General features: G+C 34.8%; 4 protein-coding genes across 7 annotated transcripts; 3 read left to right on the top strand and 1 right to left on the bottom strand.

Moving 5' to 3' along the window:
* Nucleotides 1-733: 733 nt before the first annotated feature.
* Nucleotides 734-2,256, bottom strand: LOC101212544 (pre-mRNA-splicing factor ATP-dependent RNA helicase DEAH10). The gene is made up of 5 exons (XM_011660081.1): nt 2,171-2,256; nt 1,905-1,957; nt 1,714-1,800; nt 1,397-1,613; nt 734-1,148 (listed from the first exon to the last, which is right to left on the bottom strand). The coding sequence occupies exons 1-5, from the start codon at nt 2,254-2,256 to the stop codon at nt 734-736; spliced, it is 858 nt and encodes a 285-aa protein (XP_011658383.1).
* A 104-nt stretch (nt 2,257-2,360) lies between these two features.
* Nucleotides 2,361-4,636, top strand: LOC116404653 (protein bfr2-like). Its single transcript, XM_031887875.1, has 3 exons — nt 2,361-3,137; nt 3,269-3,354; nt 3,743-4,636. Exons 1-3 carry the CDS (start codon nt 2,919-2,921, stop codon nt 4,371-4,373), a joined length of 936 nt encoding a protein of 311 aa, XP_031743735.1. The 5' UTR covers nt 2,361-2,918; the 3' UTR covers nt 4,374-4,636.
* Nucleotides 4,637-8,217: 3,581 nt separating this feature from the next.
* On the top strand, nt 8,218-10,300 carry LOC101212778 (lecithin-cholesterol acyltransferase-like 1). The gene is made up of 2 exons (XM_004138499.3): nt 8,218-8,658; nt 9,322-10,300. The coding sequence occupies exons 1-2, from the start codon at nt 8,264-8,266 to the stop codon at nt 10,232-10,234; spliced, it is 1,308 nt and encodes a 435-aa protein (XP_004138547.2). The 5' UTR covers nt 8,218-8,263; the 3' UTR covers nt 10,235-10,300.
* Nucleotides 10,301-11,228: 928 nt separating this feature from the next.
* LOC101213020 lies at nt 11,229-21,413 on the top strand. 4 transcript variants are annotated; one of them, XM_011658150.2, is made up of 9 exons: nt 11,229-11,375; nt 11,525-12,606; nt 12,702-13,042; nt 14,686-15,828; nt 15,928-16,086; nt 16,213-16,567; nt 16,666-16,736; nt 16,854-16,976; nt 20,625-21,413. In XM_011658150.2, exons 2-9 carry the CDS (start codon nt 11,727-11,729, stop codon nt 20,961-20,963), a joined length of 3,411 nt encoding a protein of 1,136 aa, XP_011656452.1. In that variant the 5' UTR covers nt 11,229-11,375; nt 11,525-11,726; the 3' UTR covers nt 20,964-21,413. The 4 variants fall into 4 exon arrangements, 3 of the variants coding, with proteins under 3 accessions (XP_011656452.1, XP_031743493.1, XP_004138548.1); XM_031887633.1 differs by adding an exon at nt 20,027-20,085 and having other exon boundaries at nt 11,277-12,606; nt 20,625-20,761; XR_004217562.1 differs by adding an exon at nt 20,007-20,085 and having other exon boundaries at nt 11,278-12,606; nt 20,625-20,682.
* Nucleotides 21,414-23,566: the final 2,153 nt, after the last annotated feature.

Below are 23,566 nucleotides of genomic sequence, written 5' to 3'. Positions count from 1 at the left end.
ATTTTAGGACCTTTAGACTTATTGATCTTTTTTTTAGAATCAATCTTCAAGATTGTCAACTGTAAAATACAATAAACTACAGCTAAAGAAGATAAGGCATTTTCGAGTAATAAAAAGATTTGGTGACAGCGCCTACAAGATCTAGTTGCCTGACCACCTACACATCAACGACATCTTTTAAACATCTCAACTTGAAACTCGAAAACGAGTTTTTCTTAGGGAGGGGGAAAATTGACGTATTTAGTCACTGTGTTGTTTTTATTAGTGTGTTGTCTTCTATTAATTACTAAATAACATCTCTTGACTTAAAAACTTCTCAACTGGTTGTATCTATCAGGTTACTGCCTTTAGATACAAAACTTCAATTCTAGGCTGTTGTGTTTTTAAAATTTCATATTTTAATAAAAAAAAAAAAGAGAGAGACTCAGTTCTTGTTCTCTTCTCCAAGACTCCATCACAACGTATATCGGCCCTTGAATACCATCTAATCCTCTCATGTTGATCTAAACTAGTGTTCATAAGGAGAACTTAGCATTTCCTTCGTTGTTAAATAAATTTGTGTAAGAACATATTAAGACAAGAAGCTTTCAAACAATAAAACTAGGATTGATAAAAAATACTTTAAAAATAACAGTCAAAACATGTTTAAATGAGAAAGTAGCTAGACATTATACATTAAAAAAATCTTTAATTCAATCAAATACAGGATTCAAGATGAGAAATTAATAACTACCTAAAATATAGTAATAAGAGTACCCTCTATGTAATCTAGTATGGGCTGGCGGGTATAAAATATAGCTACAGGATACTGACGCCCATGGACATGGAACACCTTTGCTCCACCAGAAAACTCAGAGAAAAGGGGTGCATTTAAGCTGGCTGACATGATAATTAGCTTCAGGGGAGGTAGTTTCCTTCCTTGACATCTCTTTAAGGAAAAGGCATATTCACTGCTATTTCTATTTTCTAACGTCAAGCCATTATCATTTGTGTTCAGATCATTAGAAGATTCAGTTAAAGATTTAGATCTTGCTTTCTGCACTCTTTTCAAATACCCTAGCAATACATCAGTATCAACAGTTCTTTCATGAGCTTCATCAACAATAATAACTGAATATCTAGAAAGATAAGAATCTAACAGTGCTTCCCTGAAAATTAATAAAAGCGACATGATAGGTAAGTTACACATTTCACCAAATCCGTATTGACTAGCTTTTCTAAACCATGAAGAAACAAGCATAACTGTTAATAAAAAATTGCCCCATGTATTTGTTTTTTTACAAGAAACAATTTAATCGAAAAGAAATTGGGAGACATGTATACAAGCATGCATGCGTGTACAATAAAGAAAAATGGTCTCAAATGAAAAAAAGCAAAAATAGTAGTCTTATTTTACCTCAGTAGTATACCATCTGTCATATACTTTATTCTGGTGGAACTGGAAGTTACATCCTCGAATCTGATAGAATACCCAACCTTTTCACCAACCACGACACCACATTCCTCAGCAACTCGTTTGGCTACAGATAGGGCAGCAATTCGTCGAGGTTGGGTTACCCCAATAGCTTTTCCATGTCGACAAAACCCAGCATTAAAGAGGAACTGTGGTATCTCTAAAATATTTCAATAAAAATGCCAAATAGTTAATACGCAATGCAAATTGTTTTGATTGACATAATAGCTTATTTAAAAGATCAGAAGTTAAAATCTCACGTGTTGTTTTTCCACTTCCAGTTTCACCAACAACAATATGAATCAATACATCATTTTCATGCACATTTTGGATGAAATTTGTCTCAACTAAGCACATAAGAAAAAGGGACAGCCATCAGAAAAAGTTTAGAACTTTCGGGTGCAAGAGAGAAAAACATGAATGAGAAAACCAAAAGAACTTTAATCAATACCAGATGCTATTGGGAGTGATTTTCTCTGTTCTGCAATTGATCGCTTTCGCTTTCTACATCAAAACCAAAATTGTTAAAACTAAAAGTACTACCCAAACATGAAAAGTAAAAGTTGCAATCACCTTATACTTTATTTTCATTGTCCCTCTAAGTCCAAACCAACAATAAACAAAGTAAAAGAACAATGAAAAAAGTGAGTTAAAACTATGGAGTGGCATGCCTGAAGACAAAGTCATTAGTTGAGAAATTAGCATTGACTCCCCGACTTTCCATAGTTTTCGTCAATTCCTGCAGGAGCCAAAATCTGAATAAAATTATTGTCGTTGTGATCAAATATAAACTTGTAAGCCATAAAACTTCTACACCCTTTCTAGTATATTAAACTATAACTGGAATACAAATGGTTTGCTTTTTTTTTTTTTTTATATAAAAAAGATTCATTGATAGACCGCTTTTCCAATTGACTTCAAGGAAACTCCCCTAGAAAGCAATTCTTTACATGCTTAATCTACTGGAATCGATCATACACAAATAGTTAATTTTTTGTTGAAAGGGGAGAAGATAGTGAATTGCTAAGCAAGGGAGATTGAAGGAGTAGACAACCTTCCAGCTTCTATTATTACCATTAATTTGGGGAGTTTTGTGATTTCAAGATTAAGTGTCACGTTGGGTTATGAAAGACAAACTATCTGGTTCTTCGTCCTTCACTCTTCACTCTTCTCCCTTATTATTTAGTGCATTGTCAGATTTTTTTATTTTCACTACATTTTTTAAATAGTGAAAATAGAAAAATTAAAAATTGTTTATAGTTATATTTGGAAAAGTGATAACAATAATGGAATAGAATACTAATTTTAAAAAGAAAGCCAAGAAAAGGAGGGAAAAAGTATAATTATAAAATTTATAAACATGAGGGTTTCTCAAGTAGAATAGCTTGTCAAGGAAGTCACTTGCTCCTCTCATTTATTTCAAATCTCAACTCACTCCCCCTTCCCTTCTCCCTCTCGTCTCAACATGGCTCCGTTGCCACTGCCACAGCCGCAAGATTCTCAACCCCAAGCCCCGGTGAAACAACTCCAGCCCCAAGAATTTGATCCACCGCAAGAATCTCAACCCCATGCCCTGGCCAAACTACTGCAAGAATCTGATCCAGTGGATCCCCCGGAAGAATCTGAGTCTCCTCGTCCTAGAATTGTTGTTCTGAATATGGCCGCGAAGTTAGCGTATAAACTGGTAATCATTTTTAACTATTATTTTCACTGCTCGTTCTTTAAATGTAAATCATTATGGTTTTAGAAAAAAAAGAAATGTTATGAAATGTTTTATAATCTTATTGTTTATCATTCCTTCTCTTGTGTGCACAGTTGGCGAAGTGGTATAAGCAAGCTGGTAAGGTTTCCAATGATGAAAACCACGAAGCAACTGCGGCTAATCATTCTAGACCTCCAAGGTTAGTACATAGTTAATTAGAAAGTTAATCCAAATAGGTCTATATTAATTAATAACGATTTTATCAAGATTTGGAATCGGCAGAGATCAAGATGTCGAAAGAACTAGGAGATTAATTAGTATGGTTTTTAGTCTTTTGATCCATTTTATAGTTGAAATCTCTCAAGTCAAATGGCTGGATTTGATCCACCCGCGAACTTAGCTTTCTCTTTATTTATGTATATATATATATATATATATAACTGATATAATACCAAAAGCACCATTTAACTCGGGTAAAACTGTCTCCAGTCCCCGTCTAATATAAACCTAGATTCAAACCCTACTTTGTACATTCTTTTCGTATTATTTTTATTAAATTATAAAGCCTACCATCAACAACATTTCAGGATCTGCCGTTCGTTCGATCCATTTGAGTTAAGTCAGAATGCTGTGAGATATGTGGCTGGCATAAGGCCAACAGAGCGTGAGACTCTTAATGTGACAGACGATTATGTGATTGTGAAGACATATAAGTCTGATGCAGAGGAAGATATTGCTAATGGTGAAAAGGCTGAGGAAGATAATGCTAATGGTGAAAAGGCTGAGGAAGATAATGCTACTGAGAAAGACAATGATACTGAGGAGGATAACGATACTAAGAAAGACAATGATGCTGAGGAGGATAACGATACTAAGAAAGACAATGATGCTAAGGAGGATAACGATACTGAGAAAGACAATGATGCTAATGAGGATAATGATACTGAGAAAGACAATGATGCTGAGGAGGATAACGATACTGAGAAAGACAATGATGCTGAGGAGGATAATGATACTGATAAAGACAATGATACTGAGGAGGATAATGATACTGAGGATATACTGAGGAAGATAATGATTATGAGAAAGCTAATGATTCTGACGAATATTATGATACTGAAGAAGATAATGATTTTGAGGAAGATGATGATTACGAGGAGGATGATGATTACGAGGAGGAGGATGATGCGCACGATCAAAGAGATTAGACAATTATGATCAATTTTCTGCTTTTGTACTTATAATCTGCCTTCCAACAAGTATATTTTTATGCATCTTATCAATGATCACTGTTGTGAAATTTAGGATTGATTTTTAGTCTGACTTAGCTTGCACGTGTAGAAAATACTTGTTAGTGTTCTCATGGAGAAACATTAGGAGTAAATTTTGACTTAGTATAACTACTCTCTCTCCATGTTGTAGATATTCTTTTTGGTACTACGTAGCCCATATGAACAATGAATTGCTTTTTTCTTTTTAAATAGTAGTAAAGAACTACCTCCTTCAATCTTGTAACATTTTAGACCTTTGTATTGAAATCATGAGCAACAATAATATGCCATCCAAGCAGAATGTAATTGCCTAAGTGAGCACAACTTATGTAATTGAGATGACTTTTTCCTCCATCTTAAAGATTGAGGGAAGATTCAATTAAGATTAGAAGGACTCGAACTCTCTCAAATTTCATCATGATCATATATATATATAAATTTTATAGAACAAAGGTAAGGCAATGCATGTTGAAGCATTCACGTACAAAATATAACTATTTTAGGCTAAACTATCCAATTTGTTTCTAAAATATTATTGAATTTTCAAACTTTTTTTTAAAAATAAAATAAAAGATACCCTAATTATGTTAGTTGTGGATGAAAACTATTAATCCTTTGTTTAAAAAATGTCATGAACTTTTAAAAGTTTAGAAATTAATCTTACCATTAGATTCTTCAGTCAATTTTTCAAGCAATCAAAATTGAGCTCCAATTAAAGCTTCACAATAAATGGTCGTGACTTTTAAATCAAAATTCATTCTCACTATCCCTATGAGTGGGACTAGCGTGCCACTCTCGAATATTGAATATCAAAATCTCATCAACAAAGTCTAAATGACACAATTTCTAATGCACACATCCTTTCCCTCACATCGCCTGTCCTTTAAATTATACTCAACTTTGTTTCTCTTGTTTGTGCTAAACTCAAAAGATGTATTAACACTCATCCAACTACTAACATACAACCTTCTTAAATTTAAGGTCCATTCATCATGGTTCCATCATTCTCTTTCTTCTCGGTAGCTTATATACTCTTAATTGAATATGTTATACTTACAAGTTAGTGTTGGTTTTTTTTTTTTTCAAAAAGAATTAATAAGAATTCTTTTTTATTATTTAATGAACATTGGTTATCTTAAAAAAAGAAAAGGTACAAATACAAAGCTATGTATGTTAAAGATAAAAAGATTTACCCCTTTAATTGAAATATTTTATCTATATCTTTGAAATAAGAAGATCTTGAAGATTTGATATCTTTGAAATAAGAAGATCTCGAAGATTTGATAAAGTCTTTAATATTGAAGCTCCACACCTGGTTTGGTATGCACTTTTCTGGACATTCAATTCGAAAGTATTCTTTTAGGAGAAAGGTTTCGAAGGGTACATCAATTACCTTCGTTGTGATGAAAAATTACTGAAATTCTATTAGTGATCTTAGTGTGTACCAGTTGATAAGAAATATGAAAGAATACTGAAATAATTGAACTACAGTCAATGAATTCAGGGGAAGACTGAGTTTATCTTCAAGTAGATTCAAACACAAATTCAGGAAAGCATATTTTTTGTTTCAACTTAAGATTGTTGTTGCTTGCTCATTTGAATCTTACTAATATTTCTTATATGAGTTAAGAAGCTCTTCAAATGTAGGTGTTATTCGCCGAACTGAGTTAACAAAGCCTTTTGTGTTATTTGTTCTTTCTGTTTCTTTAGTTATTCTCACTGTTAATTACTTTAGGCATAGTTAAAGGATATTATTGATTATCTCACTTGTTTTCAATTGGTATTAGGAGCGGGTTGACGTTGGTTCATTGAGTCTTCAATGGCGTCGATCAGGGAAGTAAAACTTGGAAAGTTGTCATTTTTCATTGGGAATCACTTACTATTACTATAAATAGTAAATGAATTATTGCTTTTCAATTTGTTCATGAGGAGGTAAATCTTGATAAAAGTAAATCCTTGAACGATAACATAAATGAGTCAATTGCCATGTTAACCAAACAACTTTCTAGAGTTGTTAAGAAATTCAGGAACACAAATAATTATGGCTCTAATAGTAGAGAGATCAAGGCAGCTATAAAAGGAAAGAGTGTGACAAGTCAAGTGATAAAGATATCAGATTTTTCAAATGTAGAGAAGGTGAAGAGTATGACCAATATCAAGCTTAATATCTTACCTATATGAGGAGATAGAATAAAAGTTTTGATGCCACTCTATCTGATGAAGAGTCTGATGATAGTGATGAGAAAGGAGAATATAGTACAACTTTTGCCAGTATTCCATCTACAGATGATTTTATATCTTGTGTTGAAGGCTCGATTTCACATAAAAAGAATACCTTGTCATGTGATCAGTTACATTATCAATGTGAGGAAGATTCATTAACTTGTGCTGCTCAAAAAGAGAGAATACAAGAATTGTTTGATGAAAATCAACGACTATTGGATATTGTATCTTCGTTGAAACAAGAACCGAAAGAAGTAAAAATGAAGTACGAAAACATGTATCATTGAAAATGTTGAATTTATGACGCACATGATTTGAATCAAATCTTGAATATTGGAAAATTGTTCATCTTTTAATGATTTTACAAATATATTAGAAAAATGTAAATACATTTATTGTTAAGCACATAAGACAATATATTGTACATATTGTCTTGCTCATGTACTCATCAAATAAATGGTAGTTTATTTCTACAAAATTCAAATATATAATAGATATTTTTTAAAAAAATATAGCAAATCATCGAAATATTTACACTGTATAGAACAATTTCGAAAACAAAAAAGCTCACAGACTCACAATGAAAAATACAAAAAATGTTACGGTCAACACACGATTAATTGGTCACTCGCGCACATAATATATTTGGTAAGCAATGATTTTTTTTTCAAGATTCTTCTTACACGATCATCCCCCATCTAAAAAACTTTTTTTCCAAGATTTTTTGGTACACAATTGTTTAGATTTGTCTACACGGTCGTTTACATTCAACTACATAATCGTTTGAATTTAGCTACTGAAATCTAAATGACAGTTCCAATATTCAAATTTTTTTATATTTAGTACACGACCTTCAACCAAATAACATTCTAAAAAATATAAGTTTTACGATTAATTGAAAACATAGACTCTCCCACTTCAGCACACAATTTGTTGACCCCTACAAAACTTCATACTAATACGTAACAAACTTCTTTCATACTAATACGTAAGAAACTTCTCTTATATCCTTGTTTTGATATTAATATTACTATATGTATATAATTTTTTTAAAAAAAACTAATAAGAATTGAGTTACTATTAGTGTATTAGGCCAGAATAAGAATGTTTAGACGATGTTATAATTATACGTAACAATTTTAAGAATAACAATTAAGTATATAATAACATTTTTTTTAAAATCGTCGATATGTCAAAATCTATTAATGATAAACTCGCGTTACATTAGACTCTTATGGTCTATCAATGATAGACAAATATTTACAACAAAATTTATCACTAATTAGTTTCTATCCTTAATAAATTTTATATTTATAGTTTTTTCTTTTTGAAAAGTTGCTATATATATATACTAATATTTTAATCCAATTATGTATATCGATCTATCTCATAGTTATACTAGTTACGGGTAGAAACTAGAAAGCCCAATATATTTTGGCCCGGAGGCCCACAATGATTGGGATTATTGTTGTTTAACTTTTACTTGGATAACGCAAACTATTGTGCACCACAAAATGGAGAAGTGGGGTACGTCATTGAGTTGACGAAAGCCATGACAAAGTGGGATAATAATAACGATGAGATGAAAGAACAGTTTTCAGACATGGAAAGAAGATGACGATGAAGGGTGAACTGAAAATCATCGCCATAGTTTCAATGGCTTTGGTGCATCAGTTGTACATGTGTGAATCAAGCAACTCCCTCCACCCTCTCATCCTCATCCCCGGAGCTGGTGGGAACCAATTGGAAGCTCGCCTCACCAAAGACTACAAATCCTCCACCTTATTTTGCAGCCGTTGGAATCCAATCATGAAGGACTCACAAGGTTGGTTCAGGCTTTGGTTCAGCCCTACTGTTCTGTTGGCTCCATACACAGATTGCTTTGCTCACCGGATGACACTTCATTATGACAAAGATTCGGATGATTACAGAAATGAAATTGGTGTTCAAACTAGAGTCAATCAGTTTGGATCAGTCCAGTCTCTTCTCTACCTCGATCCCAATCTCAAGTAAGCTTTCTAGAAATCTATGTAGCACAAAGTCAAACACAGAGATATGTATTAGGCTACGATGATATGTCAATACCTCAAAGACTAGGATACGGATTCTTTGAATATACTTTTAAAGAAAAAAATCTAGGAAATATGTAAATTTAACTTGAAATACTAAATGCAATCCACTCGAAAACATAAAATGTCAAGTTAAAGATAATAATACTAAATATAATATAAACGCTGAAATACAATACAAAAAGCAGCAATAATACAATAGAAAAGGTTGCTGATACCCTGGAATCAAATCAATAGAGAAGAAGAAGATTAGAGGGATTAGTACGAACCTAAAGGAAAAACTTCTTCCTTGAAGTTAATCAAGTGGGTTATTTTTTGCACAACTTTGCGGGGACTAGGGCACGAAGATTACATGATTGGTTTTCAATTTTTTACTTGGGCAGTGGACTTTTTACACAGGTTAGTTATAGAAGGTGATGCCATAACCAATATCTATAAAAAGAAAAATAGATACCCTGAGTCGTGTACTGAATATATTTAAGAAGTATCTCAGAATATCAGTATCTAATACGTATTTCATATTAATTCTCTATTTCACATGAAGTGTACGCGCTTCATAGCTTCTAATATTGCTTGTGATTGGTTGCCTTTTTCTATTGGCAGGAAGATCACAACATATATGGCCGGGCTGGTGAATTCTTTAGAAGCAATTGGGTACGTTAGAGACAAGACCCTATTCGGAGCACCCTATGATTTTCGATATGGTTTGGCTCCAGAAGGTCATCCCTGTGAAGTGGGTTCCAAGTTCCTCAAGGATCTAAAAGAATTGGTGGAGAAAGCAAGCAATTCAAATGGGGGGAAATCAGTAATACTGGTGACTCATAGCTTAGGGGGACTTTTCGCCCTCCAATTTCTCAATCGAAACACACCCTCTTGGCGTAGGCACTTCATCAAACACCTTGTGACCTTGTCTACACCATGGGGTGGATCAGTGGAAGGGATGCGCACATTCGCATCAGGGAACACACTCGGCGTCCCACTCGTCGATCCATTGCGTGTTAGAACAGAGCAACGGAGTTCTGAAAGCAATCTATGGCTATTGCCCAACCCCACAATCTACAAACACAATAAGCCGATAGTAATGACTCAATATTATAACTACACAGTGGAGGAAATACCTCGTTTTCTGAAGGATATTGGATTTGAGGAAGGTGTTTATCCTTACGAATCTCGCATTTTGCCACTCATCGAACATTTTGAAGCACCTGGGGTGGATTTAACTTGTGTAATTGGAGGGGGTGTGAAGACGCCGGAGACTCTGTTGTACGGCGAAAAGGGGTTCGATGAACAGCCGGAAATGGGCTATGGGGATGGAGATGGGACGGTGAATATGGTGAGCTTGCGGGCGCTTGAGAAATTATGGGCAGAGGAGAAGAATCAAACGCTGGAAACGATCGAGCTTCCGGGTGTTTCTCATAAATCCATTTTGGATAATAGAGATGCTTTGGATGTAATAATTAGGGAAATTTCTCGCATAAATTCTATGGCCTCTCGGCTGCGGCCGCACACATCTTGAGGCTTCATTTTGTTGACATAAAATGAAAAAAATACAAACATTTTGTTGACATAAAAAAGTTTAAAATACTACTTTTTATTAATATTTTAAAAAATAAAAGTTTTAATTTTCATAAATATATCGAATGAGTCGTGTAATAAATTGACCATTTTTTTCAAAAAAAAAAAAAAAAATCAGGTTTGTCATTCTGCAATTTTTTTCTTTTGTTTTTTAATGATTTTTTTATTTCCATTTGTCTTTTTCTTTTCATCTCCAATTTTTTTAAAAATATTTTCATTTGTCCTTCATTTTCTTATTTTTTCTTAAAGCAAAAGATGAACTAACTAAAGCCAAGGACGAACCAATTAAAGCCATGGATGAATTAACTAAAGTCTGATGAACTAATTATATGTATGACTCCACCCAAACAAATAAAGATAAGCATCTTTACAAATTAAACAATTTACATAAAATAATCCACAAAATTCAGATTAATTCACCAAAAACAAAAATAAATAAAAAAAAACAAAGCATCAATTAATTAAAACCTAAAAAAAGTAGCACAAAATCAAGAACAACAAAAAAGAAGAAGAAGAACGAAAAGAAGAAAATGAAGGAAAAGGAAATTGTCACCGATGATAAATGAGAAAACAGCGACTGTGGAAATATTTGTCTCGATGATGGATGTGGAAACACGAACAAGGAGAAGAAAGAAGAATATCGAAAAAAAATTGTCATTAATGATTGATCTAGAAACTGTGTACATATTTGTCGTTAGTGATGAAAATGGAGAGATATCGCTAATATCATTGACCCTTAAACAATCACACATATCAAGTCGTCGAAAAAATAAAGGAAGAAAGACGAAAAACCATACAAATACTTCAAGGGTATTTTTGCAATAATATAAAATTAATATATGCCCTTCGTTTTTTTTTTCTATAAAAGGTAAAACTTTTGATTTGCTTCGAATTATGTAAATTCCCCTTATTTTTATTTTTTTAATTACAAATACTATATTTGGATGAAAAATATGAATTTTCATTAATATTATTATTATCGTGTACTTTCAGTTTCCATGGATGGATTTCTTTTCACGGTTCCACCGACCCGGTTGCTACTCGGAAAGTCAGAAGCTCTTCGTTCAGTCCGGCTGTTGGAGGTAGGCCTTCTTCCAATTACACGCATCTGCTGACATTCTTGAATTCAATCTATCGGGGTTTCTGCTTCTACAACAACGCGTGACCGTATACGAACGCGAAATTTTCATTTCCTTTGTTGTAGTCGTCATAATCGTTCTGTAATTTCCAGGTACACCCTCTGGAACGACATTAATCTTGTTTGGCTCATGTTGGAACGCTGTTTCTGAATATTTTTTAGTATAATCTTGCATTCTGGATTCTGGGATTGTTCGTTTGTAATCGAGGAATTGTTTTAGGGTTTGTGCTTTTTGTCAAACCCTTTCCCTGTTGGAAATTCTGGGCAATCAGGGTGATTTGGCGTTGAATTAGGTATGAAGGGGCAGTCGAGCCGCCTTCAGAGTATGGACCCTCCTGACGATTGGGTCAATGGTTCTTGGACTGTGGATTGCATCTGTGGTGTCAATTTTGATGATGGGGAAGAAATGGTTAACTGCGATGAATGTGGCGTCTGGGTGCACACACGGTGTTCGCGTTATGTGAAGGGAGATGATATTTTTGTTTGCGACAAATGTAAGGGGAAGAACGAGAGGAATGATTGTGAGGAGACTGAGGTTGCGCAATTATTGGTTGAGCTTCCTACCAAAACCATGAGCATGGAGAGTACATACGTTTGTACTGGGCCATCACAGCGTCAGTTTAGGCTTTGGACAGACATACCGATTGAGGAAAGAGTTCATGTTCATGGGGTTCCAGGTGGTGACCCTGCTTTATTTAGCGGGTTGTCATCGTTATTTACTCCACAGTTGTGGAACTGCACTGGATATGTTCCAAAGAAATTTAATTTTCAGTATCGGGAGTTTCCCTGTTGGGATGAGGACCAGCGTGATAATACGGACATTGAGAAAAATGAGAATCCTGCTGACAAAGGTGCTGGTGTTCTTTTCTCTTTGTCGAAGGAAAATGTGTTGGCTACGCCTGTGGCAGCTTTGATTGGTATGAGAGGCAAAGTCGGGGATGTGTTATGTGACAGGAATGGGTTTTTGAGCGAAAAGCAGGGTGTGAGTGAAGATTTGGATAGGTGTGCTGGGAATGGTGTGAGGGAGAGAAGCTTTCTTCGACCTCTCATACTACATTCAGGTAAGTGCAAAAAAGAAGACTATTCAGTATCAAAAGATCAACCTGGGAAGACTAAGTCTACACCCTCTGATAAGGTGACAAACATGAAAAAGAGAGTTGATCATGCTAAAATAGGTACTTCATCTTCAGGCTTTCTTAATTGATATCTTAGATTATTATGTAGGAAATGTCTTCAGTTCTTCACATCCTCTCTTTGTTGTTATTTCTAGTGTTGACATCGACGGATGGTGAAAAACAATCGGCAGGCAGAGATCTAAAGCATGTCAGAGGTGATGGTGAAAATCCTAGGAACAAAATAGCGGTTCGAGAATCTTCATCTGATGCATATGATATAGCCAATAGAAATGTTGACAGACCTAAATATAGTTTTGAGCTCTCTTCTGATACTGTTTCTTCCGAGGTATTTAGAAACCATAGTCTCAGTACAGTTGTAACAAAGGAAGATAAAGGGATGCAAGTTGCTTCAGCAGTTGAGAATTCCATCAAAATTGAGAGTGAGACACCACCTCTCTATGCTAAAAAAGATGTTGGAAATGTTGTCATGAAGCAGGTATGTCAGTTTTTTGAATAAGTAATTGTATTTCATCGTATTTATTGGTCTTTTGCATAATTATTTGTATTGCACTGTATGCCACATGTCTTATGACTGCAACTATGTGTTGAGTGTTATACAGGAGATTTTAGTATCATATTGAATGAGATCTCATAAAGTTGAAGGGTGTATAGAGCCAAGTCTTTTCTTTCTCTTGAGTGGCTTTCTAATGCAAAAGAGTTCGTAGTATCTTAATACTTCTGTGTTTATAACACTTAAGGAGTTGGTAGGTATTCATTTATTGTGTACACTGTACCCTCAGACCACTTGAACATGGAGAGCTTTTAGGAAAATCTCTACTCATAATCCTGGGAATTCCATCGGATCTTTGCATCCATTTGGTGTTCTCTTTCTAATTCTTTTAGTCATTATGATCTTGTACGTATCATAACTAAATGGGAGTCAATATATTATTCGTGTTTTATAAGAAAGAAAGATCTTGGGGAGGGGGTTAGTGTTTTCACTTTTGCCCTCCCCCTTCTATGTATTATGTATTTACCAATTCATGGTTTCTTATTTTGATAAAGAAGGCGAAGAATGGAGAAAATAATTAACAAGTTCTTGAAATTTTCAAGAATGTGTTGGGTTTGTTAAAAAGATAGAAACCAAACTCCATGAGAACTACTGAAAGGCTAACAAGAAATTGAAAGCATAAAATAAAAGGAGTGGTTTAAGATAGAAAAAATCTAAAATAAAAGGAGTTAGTTTAAGAATGAGAAAGCCTTAAATAGAAAGAGCGGCATACTTAGAAAATTAACTCGAAAAAGGTGAAATAAGTTGTGAAAGAGGGTTCCCATTGTTTTCTTTTTTCTTTTTTGGCAAAGGAACAAAAACACTGTCATTATTTGGAAGGTTTCATCCAAAATTAAACTGCACGCAGCAACTTTTGATTTCAAGTGATCTGGGATCCCAAAGGACTGAACTGTTGGAGGGCAGGCAATTCACCTTTCAAACCTTCATCAAGCTGAAACAGAGCATTGAGGTCTGTTTCAAAGGGCTCCTTCTGTAACAATTTCTCATTTTCATCTGTCTTTTCACCATAATCTACTTCTTCGCTGCTCACACTATATGAAGATTCAGTTGCAGACTCGCACCGTTTTTTGGATGGAATAATCTGAGGTTTGGCATGGAGTTCCTCTAAAAAATTTCACCTTTGAGTTAGGCAATGAGATAAGAGAGTGCTCGAATAATTGATGAGAAGGGGGCTGAGAATCTGACCTGTTAGCTTGAGTAGGAGCTTGATTTTTTGCACAATTAACTTCCAACACACCAGGATTTTGTTCTGAGATCAATTTGACCTTGTTTATTCTCATTCTGATGGTCTCCTGTACCCTCTCTCTTTGAACACAATGCTTTGGGAATGGCTTGAATAAATTCGGGTACTTTCACACTATTGAGTGACGTTTAGATCTTTTTTGGGAAATGTTTCTAATTGATGAAGAGGAAGAGTTCAAATGTGAAGAAGAAAAGCTGCTTGAGTGTTTTCCTAGGCATTTTATACCTTCTGATTTGTTCTTTTTGTTTTTTTTCTTTTTATGATTGATCATTCTGTTCTACTTTCCACTGTTTGGTAATTCCCTACCATACTTATTCAACTTCAGGGTGGTACGGCACTTGACTATTCAGATGATGGTATTGAAGGATTTTCTAAGAGTTTCCTAAAGCCTTCTCTTGAAGGTTTAGCTACCATTGCACTTGAAATTAAGGATGATCAAATTCATCTAGATGTTAATTGTGGCAATTCAACTGATTCACTGAAGTCGGATGCCAAATTGAAAATAGACAAGCAACATGATGTATCTGGAGAATCCTTGAACGCCCAGGCTTCATCACATGCTGATGCTGCAGAGCTGCAAAAATGCAATGATCGTATGCACGAGAGTTTTAAGGTGAGTTCTGGTGGTGCAGTATGCGGTTCACAATTCGATGGCCACAAGGCAGAAGAATTCAACAGAAGCTCTGAAGCTGGTAGCAGTTATTGTATTGAAAAGGCTGACGAGCAATGTACTAATCCACGTGAGTTTAAACAGGAATGGGATTGGCCAGAAGGCAGCACAACAGTTGATATTAGTTCTTTGAAATCCCAAAATGGTTCTGAAGTTGGTGTTGAAAAGCCATCAAAATCGGGTGGAATGGTTTCAAATCAACGTGTATTACCTCCTCAACACAAAACAACGTTATGTGTTGGAATATCTTCCCCTGCATCGTCAGACGTTATAATTTCTAAACCATCAATATCCAATGAATTAACACCTGCAGATCCTGAAAGCATAGAGGGTACTGCTGCCAAACATGAGGCAGCGTCTGGAAGTTGTAGCAGTAGAAAAGAATGTTCTTCAAATGATGTTGACAGAGATGAAGAAAGGGAAAAAATGCCTAGGAGAAGAGTTAAAGAGCAACCAAGTGCTGGTACAACTTCATTATACTCTGTTAGGGACTTGTTGCAAGATCCTATCTCAAAAAGAACCTCATTGCACATAAAAGATTCTGTTGTGCTCTCAACGGTTAAAACGTCTGTGGTACATAATGCATCAGATAGTGGCTACAGTGAATCTGTTGAGTCGCATCTCAATCATAAGGGTTTAATTGGACAAAACAAGATATTGGGCTCATGTTTAGCACAAAGAGGTGACAAGCCTAACCAGACAAACTTTCATCCTCCATCTAAGGTCAATCAGCGACATGCAACAGCCATGTGCCCTCCAGCAACTACAAATCCATCTGCTGTTCTGAGTGATGAAGAGGTTCTTAAAAAATTTCAGTTTTTTTCTTTTTAACTCTAGTGATGTACTTTTCTATATGACTTTGCATGTATATAATCTAATTACTTTGGATTCTGGCAGCTAGCCTTCCTTTTGCATCAAGAGCTCAATAGCTCACCTAGAGTGCCTCGTGTTCCACGATTGCGTCAGCCAGGGAGCTCACCACAGTTGGGTTCTCCAAATGCAACAAGCATGCTAATAAAGCGTTCTTCTTCTTCTAGGGGAAGAGATCATGCTTCGGTAAAATATATGCATATATCTCCCTCTTATGAATATGATCTATTCCAATTTGTTCTGTTTTTAGATATGCCGGTTTGCAGGTTCTAAGAGTTATCTTTAAAATATTTGTGGTTATATAATTTATAGGCTTCTAGAATGAAAAACAAAGATGCCTTGAGAGATACCTTCCGCAGTGCCTGCGATCCTGATGACGATGCTAAAAGAACTGATGAAGTTCTTTCTTCCCCTGATCAAAGAAGGCAGGAGACAAGTATTTCTGCAGAAGCATCCAAGAGGGAGGAAAATGGATCACAAGCAAGACTGAATGCTCTTAAAAAAGGTTTTATTTCAGCCTATGGTAGAAATACCACAAGTAGTGGCCCATCTTCATCAATTGAGGCAAATGATCATAACAATACATCTGTACGTAATTCACCAAGGAACACATCTGATGATGACACGGGCACTGTTGGAGAAGGTCCTGTTCATCACACCTTACCTGGTATGTGTGTGTAGTGAACTGTACGCGTGGAAATTTTCTTTTTATTTTCATAAAATTAATTGATTTTATAATCTGGAACATTATATCTTTCTATGCAGGCTTGATCAATGAGATTATGAGCAAAGGAAGGCGTATGACTTATGAAGAACTATGTAATGCTGTATTGCCAGTATGATTTCTTCTGATATGCCATATTTATTTGTCTTCGTTTCCTTTGTATATTATCGAATAATCATTTTTTTTTCCTTTTATGTGCAATTGCTTACTTTGCTACTTTTCTTTGCAGCACTGGCATAACTTGAGGAAGCACAATGGAGAGCGCTATGCTTATTCCAGTCATTCACAAGCTGTTCTTGATTGTCTAAGAAATCGACATGAGTGGGCCCGATTGGTTGACCGTGGTCCAAAGGTACGCCCGTGATTGTCTTTGAGCCATTGCTAATTTTCTGCAACAGTGCTCCAGTAAGAAATTTTAAATCCTCTAGTTTTATGAATGTGAATGAAATGATATGTTGACAGAATTTTCAAAATTAGCTACATGCCTCAACTTCAAGTACCTTGGCAGGAATGTTTGACTTACTTTTTAAGGGAAAAAAACAACTGTTATACGATACATGTATTAAACTAAAATAATCATGAAGATTCCTTTTTGGCATGCCACCCTCTAACACTAACTGCGCCATAGAAAAATATCTACTTTGCTTAAAACAGTAGCAAAATCAGTCTAAGAGTATCGATGCCTCTCTCCTCTCTCCTCTCTCCTCTCTCCTCTGTCTCAGTTTTCATCCAGTGCAAGCCTTCTCTGTAGCATTTCATTTTGCCTTTTGATCTTGGTCAAGCCTCCTTCCTCAATCTTTGCTGTGTTAGAAGTTTGTTTTGCTCAGATCTTGTTTCTGTAATTTTCCCTCGTACTTCGAGCTGGTTTCAAGCCTAAGGAGCAAGTGAAAAGTTATATTCGTGGCATTTTCAGACAAATGGTGATTTGATCTTAGTTGAAGGTGTGAAGTTCAAACAGAAAATTCCTTTATCAATCTTCCATCTTCATTGGTCTGAAAGCTACTGGGTGGAAATGTTACATTTCAGTATGTTCAAAATTTTCAATTAAAGTAGAGATCATTCAGGAACTCTTTGAGTGTCAAAGTTTAGATCCCAATCAGGGTAAATTTCAAAGTGTATTATTGGCCCTCTGCTGGAGGAAGAAAGGTTTTAAGGATTCCTACTGGTATTCAGGAACGTGGTTGGCTCTTTTGGGAAATGTTAAGGGACCTTTTGTTATAATTTGAGAAATAGGAGCAATTAAATTTACTTGTTTCAAATCAGCCAGTTTGGACCTTCATAAGCAGCGGGAGAATGGAAAAGTTGAGGAAGTCATTGAGTCAGGCAAGTCCTCAACTTTTAGATTTTAATTGGACTTGTTTCAGAAGTTTTGTGGTGGTAGTAAAAGGACATCCTGTGAATCCTCAAAACAGTAGTGGGTTAGAAAAGAATGAGTTGGTATAAGTCGACCTTAATGAGATTTTCATAGTCTTTAGGTTGTGTCCGCACAATTCTTGGGGGTGGTATTTGTGCATCTTTGGAAAACTATTATTGGGATCTCATTAGTTTAAGTGCCATTATGGCTGATAATGCTTTGGTGAGAACTGAGAGATGAGTTGTTTTGGTTTTTAATGGAAACTAGAAAGTTATTGACTATTTTTCTCTTTTTTTTTTTTTTTTTTGAAAAGGAAACATTTCATTGATAGAATGAAATAAGGGCCAAAGGTGAGAGACAATATAAGAAAGACTCAAAGGCTTAAAAGGGTACTTATTTTTACACCAGTACAATACAGTAGAAATAACCAAATCATGAAAGATATCAAACCTGGTTAGTTTTTCCTCTCAAACTTCAATCTTCTGGATTGTACAAAAGCTGTTACCCAAGTGAAAGGACCTTAGTGGATTTGTTCCTGCCTTCAATCAAATTAAAGATGAGGAGATTGATAATTTTGACCTCAGATTCAGCGATATTTCCTCTCTCGAACTACCAAGTGTTGTCAATAACGATCTTTCTATTGGTAACTTTTCAAATTCCGCCGATTCAATAAGGTTGGCAGAACTAATGGAAGTGCTAGGGTTTTGATTGAATGTTGAATCTGTAGTTATTCCCTCAACTACCTCGTTAAATGCAAATGGCATACATGATCAGAATGGTATCCCAAGTTATCTTGTATAATTAAGAGTGAATCTGAATTTAAATGCAACGTTTCCTCTTCTAGCATGTTTGGGAGTGATCCTTAAAATGGTCAAAATCACTTGAAAAATGCTTTTGATTATTCAAAATCAATTTTATTAGTATGAAAAATGTGTTTAAAAGTGTGAAATTAAACACTGAAATACTTTTGAGTGATCAAAGACCTGTTTCAAAATGATTTTGAGCATGACAAAAGTGATCTCCACAATTTCATAATCACTTCCAAACATTCATTATATTTGCAACAAAGGAGTAGACAAACAGTAACCATAATTGGTTAGAGTAATTTGCTTTGAACTTCAACTCTTGAAGTGGATATCGGGAATATTGTGCTTGGTTGCTAGCTCCATTCTCTCATCCCAATCAAAAGCCAAAGTCTCATTCGGGTCTGATTTTTAGTCAGTCAGTATCAGCAACATCAAATATGGAAGTTTCTTTAATCAAGGGAGTTTTGGTTTTTGGCTCTAAAGATATATCCTCTAAAGATGGAAGAGAAACCTCACAGTCATATCACTCTTCCCTATGGATGCCTAACCCTTAAAACTATAACTCCATGCAGATCATGCAAATTTACACTTCCAGAGGATAGGATCCACACAGGTTGAGTTCTTGTGGTAGTTGCTCACAGTTCGACCTTTACTCTTTGTTTCGTAATTTAGTTAAACATCCTTTGATTTAGTTGCTATTCACTTTGTAATTCTTTATAGGCCGGATGATCTTACATTCTTACTTGAACAAGATCTGTTCTATAGGTTGTACAACTGTGCCCTTGGTTTCTAATTCTTTATGGGCAGGAGTATTTGGCCTTAACATGTGGCCATATTAGCTAAGGCTTGAGGTTTTTGAGTAACACTTACCTAGGTTGCATGTGGCAGTGGTGAGCTTAATAAGAAAACGTTTGACATCTTCAAAGTCTGGGCCCTTGGGCAGGCGTGGACTTTAAAAAAAGCATTTCCTTCCTCCTTTCCATTTCACTCCTCAACCAAATTGTTTCGTATGTTGTGAAAATTGTGAATGTTAGCATGTTAGTGTAAAAGTTGAGTCCATAAACAGGGAGGGATGGTTTATGTGAGATTAGCTTACTCGCTGTTTGAAACATGTAAAAAATCTATGTACCAAATATCGACTCAACTTTGTAAGTCCAAGTTACCAAAAGACTTCAAGGATGTTTTTGCTAATTTTTTTCTTTATTCTACTTTTACATTGGAGGTCGATCAATTGTGATTTAGGTGGTTCACAGAGATCCAAAAGGAAAAACTTTTTGAATACCTACGAGACCTCAGAATTTGTAAGTGCTAACATTATGTTCAAATTGTATTTAAAATAAAAATGTTGAAATTAAGTTTGTGAAACTATATCTTTGAAATGAATGGGAAATTCTAGTTGTTGTAATTTTGCTTCCTTGTCACTTCTCTTTAGCATTTAATCTTCATATAGTGTAAGATGAGATTGTAAATTGTAATTTCATGAGATTAACAAGGAGCAAGTAACATAAGCTATACACGGGTTTCCCTGTTACGCACAATAGTGATGATAATAATAACTATAAGATACCCCTTAAGATATCACAAGATCCTTGACATGGTTTGCATGAAAATCAGCCTGCTTTGGGAATTGATATTGGCTTATACAATACAATGGGCGTCTAGTTAGGATTTTAATTTATAAAACGGGGAAGCTTTTATGATCTTATATTTGGAAAACAATCGTTTGTGTTTCATTCGGTTGCCTTTCAAAAAAGAAAGTTGTGTTGGGTTAACCACTCCAGCTGGCTGCCATATTTTTTTAATAGGGATAACCTAATTTTGAAACATATTTCTATGCCAGACAAATTCAAGCAGGAAAAGGCGCAAATTTGATGTTGAAGAATCCGAGGATAGTGAATATGGTAAAGGGAGAACAGTGAAGGCTACAGAAGGTAAAAGCCTTGAGTCTCAGAAAGAAGAGTTTCCAAAACGCAAGAGGAACACTCGAAAACGAAGATTAGCTCTTCAAGGAAAAGGTATAAAGGATATTAGGAAGAGACGCAAGATGGAGGTGTTTACTGACGATGACGATGTCGGGCTGCTTTCCGATTCAAGTGATGGAAGCATGTTCAGTGAGGACGAGTTGCAGGATGTTGATGAATCTTCAGAAAGAAGAGAAGCCTCTGGTTCAGACGAGTAGTTTGAAAGGTACTCTCCAAATTGTGGATGTAATTTCTTGTAGTTGTAACCAAGTTAGGGCAAATGCAAAGAATCTAGCTGGTGTAGCCTTTGTTACATAGCTTCTGTAGTTTGTAAGTGTCGAGTTAGTTTTGTGATCACTAAGTTGTTTCATCTATCCTTAGAATCGCAATTTGTGAATATTGCTGCAACTTGTTCATATATGTATCAAGTTATCTTCTAATATCTCATCTGTGTATTCATTTTAGTAAAGAATTAGCTTAGTTTTCTTCCAAATATGGCGGTCGAATGGGGTAGGTTATGGAAATAGACTTAGAAGGGATTGACATTGAAGTAAAATTTTGTAGGGGTTTCAACACAAGGTCTTTAAAAAGGCTATATTACACTAATGTCTTGAACATTTCATTTTTTTTTTGTTTTATAAAGAAAGGCTTGAGACTTTGTTTTTCCACTAGTCGGTTCCACACACAATGTGTTGTGTGTATATATATATAATTGTGATTATCTCTCCTCCAGCAAAGGTCACGTCCATTAGTGTTTCATTTTAATTTTGTATATTGTAATATACACTCTTAATTATATTGACATACATATCAAAACATCGAGTTGTATATTATCGTCTCAAATACCTACGTTTACAAATTAGAATATGTGGTATACTATATCAATTAAACAATGGAATATCTTATAATAAAACAAATAATACTCAAAACAAATAAAGGTAAATTATTAAAAATCAAATATGAAAGTGAAGAGTTGCGGTGAAATTGAAAATAAAATAATGTGTTTTATCTCTCCAAATTGAAAAATGGAAGAAAAATAAGTTACAATAAATGCATTTTCGAATTTTTTTATTAAATAAGTATTTAAAAATAGACAAAAAAAAAAATTATTTACACCACATAAAACAATCAATTAGTGAGTATTAACAACAATATTGCAGTTTGTTTTTTTTCTTTTCTTTTTTCTTTCCATTTTCACATATCACTATCTTTATTTTTTTATGATTTTGGACAGCTAATAAAAAATTAGGTAGTTAGAAAAGAAAATACATAGATGGGGTTAAGAAAATACACAAATGGGGTTAGTGTACAAACTATTGTAAAAGATAGAGTAGTTTAGCTTGGAAGGAAATCTTGTTTTCGGTACGACATCTATTAATCCAGTCACAAACATTTTGACCAGTTTGACTTAGTCTTTAGCCACGTGGATTGTGACTGGATTAAAGAAACTTTCTTAAAACAAATTTAATTTCCTAAATTAACCTATTGTTTGAAATTTATGTGATACTTTTAGATTTGAAATTTGGACACAAAAAGAAATAATGCAAAAGGAAACATCATAGTTGATCTACAATGATGAGTATTTCCACTTGTTATGTAAGTGAAATTCCAACATTGACGTTTTTTATTTTCTTCGTTTCAAAATTTTGTTTTGATGCACCACATTTTGATTGTACATCTTTAGATGACTTGGTTCTTTAAGGGTTATTTTTTCCCTTAAGTTTGTGATATATGACTATGATTTTAATACAAACAAGAATGCATTTTCGTCTAATATTATATTTAAAATTGAAGTTCATATGAACTAAAATTTTGAATTACAAACTAAGTATTATCCTGATCTCCCTATGCAACATATCCTTACTCTATCATCATCTACATTGAATGAGTTTACTCGAGATCCGAATGACTAAGCCTAAACATGGTATATCTAGAAGAGTTTACTTATAAGACTTATACAGCTTCACGTTTAAGGGTGACAACCTCTCAACGCTTAGTACCTACACTTGTTCTCCTTTTGGGACACAAAAGATGGAAGTCATCCCGCCAAGATGAATTTGTCTCCAAACTCCTCCTCATGTGCGTTAGCTATATTCTTGTTACTTGTCCTCTCGAGTCGTTAGTGATATACACTGGCCAAGTAATGAAAATAGCTCAGCTAATGCGATAAGAATTATAAACTAATCTTCCTATCAAGAACTTATCATAGACCTAAACTACGAATAACAAAGTCAATGAAAAGTAGAGACATTGATGAATTAAAATAGTACAAATATATATTGTACTAAAGAATGACGACCTTCGACCACTGTACAATATGAACAAATACAATGTAAAGAAATACAAAAATAAAAAGAATAAGAAATGACACTACAAGTTAGGGGAGATGGAGAATGAGATCTTGTTCACTCATACCTCAAGTTTTCACTCATGAACTAATTGGAGAAGATGAAGAAGTGCTTAATAGATTAGGAAAGGCTGCCTTTCCACCAACTCTCTAGGGTTTTGCCCACCTCTTCAGGTGTACAAATGGTGTTCCATTTAGACGTCGCTCTCTTTCGGTAAGGATGAAGTTCCTTTTTATAGGCAGATTTAGGCGAAAATTTTAATCTTTTGAGCATGTTACCACTGAAAGTTGCTTCTCTCTTCAAGCCACATCAATTTCATCTACCACTTTTATCTTCTAGTGAATCTCTTCTCACGTTTTGATGTGGTCTTCTCACCTAGTCTCTGCTCGAGTTCCTCGACAATTCACTAGCTTATTCTTTTGTTCTTTAGCCTACATAAAAACACTAAAAACGGGGTGAAACAAGCATGAATG

This window comes from Cucumis sativus, chromosome 6, assembly GCF_000004075.3.
Source record: "Cucumis sativus cultivar 9930 chromosome 6, Cucumber_9930_V3, whole genome shotgun sequence".
Taxonomy (NCBI): Eukaryota; Viridiplantae; Streptophyta; class Magnoliopsida; order Cucurbitales; family Cucurbitaceae; genus Cucumis; species Cucumis sativus.
This window is presented reverse-complemented; position numbering and strand designations above follow the sequence as displayed.

Bases quoted from the DNA above. Each gene is read 5' to 3' on its own strand.
- LOC101212544 (XM_011660081.1), bottom strand. From the start codon at position 2,256: ATGGCTTACAAGTTTATATTTGATCACAACGACAATAATTTTATTCAG. The intron at 1,958-2,170 runs GTCGGGGAGTCA...GTTTTGATGTAG, and splicing joins ATTGACGAAAACTATGGAAA to AAAGCGAAAGCGATCAATTG. The intron at 1,614-1,713 runs GTGAGATTTTAA...GAAATATTTTAG, and splicing joins TGGAAGTGGAAAAACAACAC to AGATACCACAGTTCCTCTTT.
- LOC116404653 (XM_031887875.1), top strand. From the start codon at position 2,919: ATGGCTCCGTTGCCACTGCCACAGCCGCAAGATTCTCAACCCCAAGCC. The intron at 3,138-3,268 runs GTAATCATTTTT...TTGTGTGCACAG, and splicing joins CGAAGTTAGCGTATAAACTG to TTGGCGAAGTGGTATAAGCA. The intron at 3,355-3,742 runs GTTAGTACATAG...ACAACATTTCAG, and splicing joins AATCATTCTAGACCTCCAAG to GATCTGCCGTTCGTTCGATC.
- LOC101213020 (XM_011658150.2), top strand. From the start codon at position 11,727: ATGAAGGGGCAGTCGAGCCGCCTTCAGAGTATGGACCCTCCTGACGAT. The intron at 15,829-15,927 runs GTTCTTAAAAAA...GGATTCTGGCAG, and splicing joins CTGTTCTGAGTGATGAAGAG to CTAGCCTTCCTTTTGCATCA. The intron at 16,977-20,624 runs GTACGCCCGTGA...TTTCTATGCCAG, and splicing joins TGGTTGACCGTGGTCCAAAG to ACAAATTCAAGCAGGAAAAG.
- LOC101212778 (XM_004138499.3), top strand. From the start codon at position 8,264: ATGACGATGAAGGGTGAACTGAAAATCATCGCCATAGTTTCAATGGCT. The intron at 8,659-9,321 runs GTAAGCTTTCTA...TTCTATTGGCAG, and splicing joins TACCTCGATCCCAATCTCAA to GAAGATCACAACATATATGG.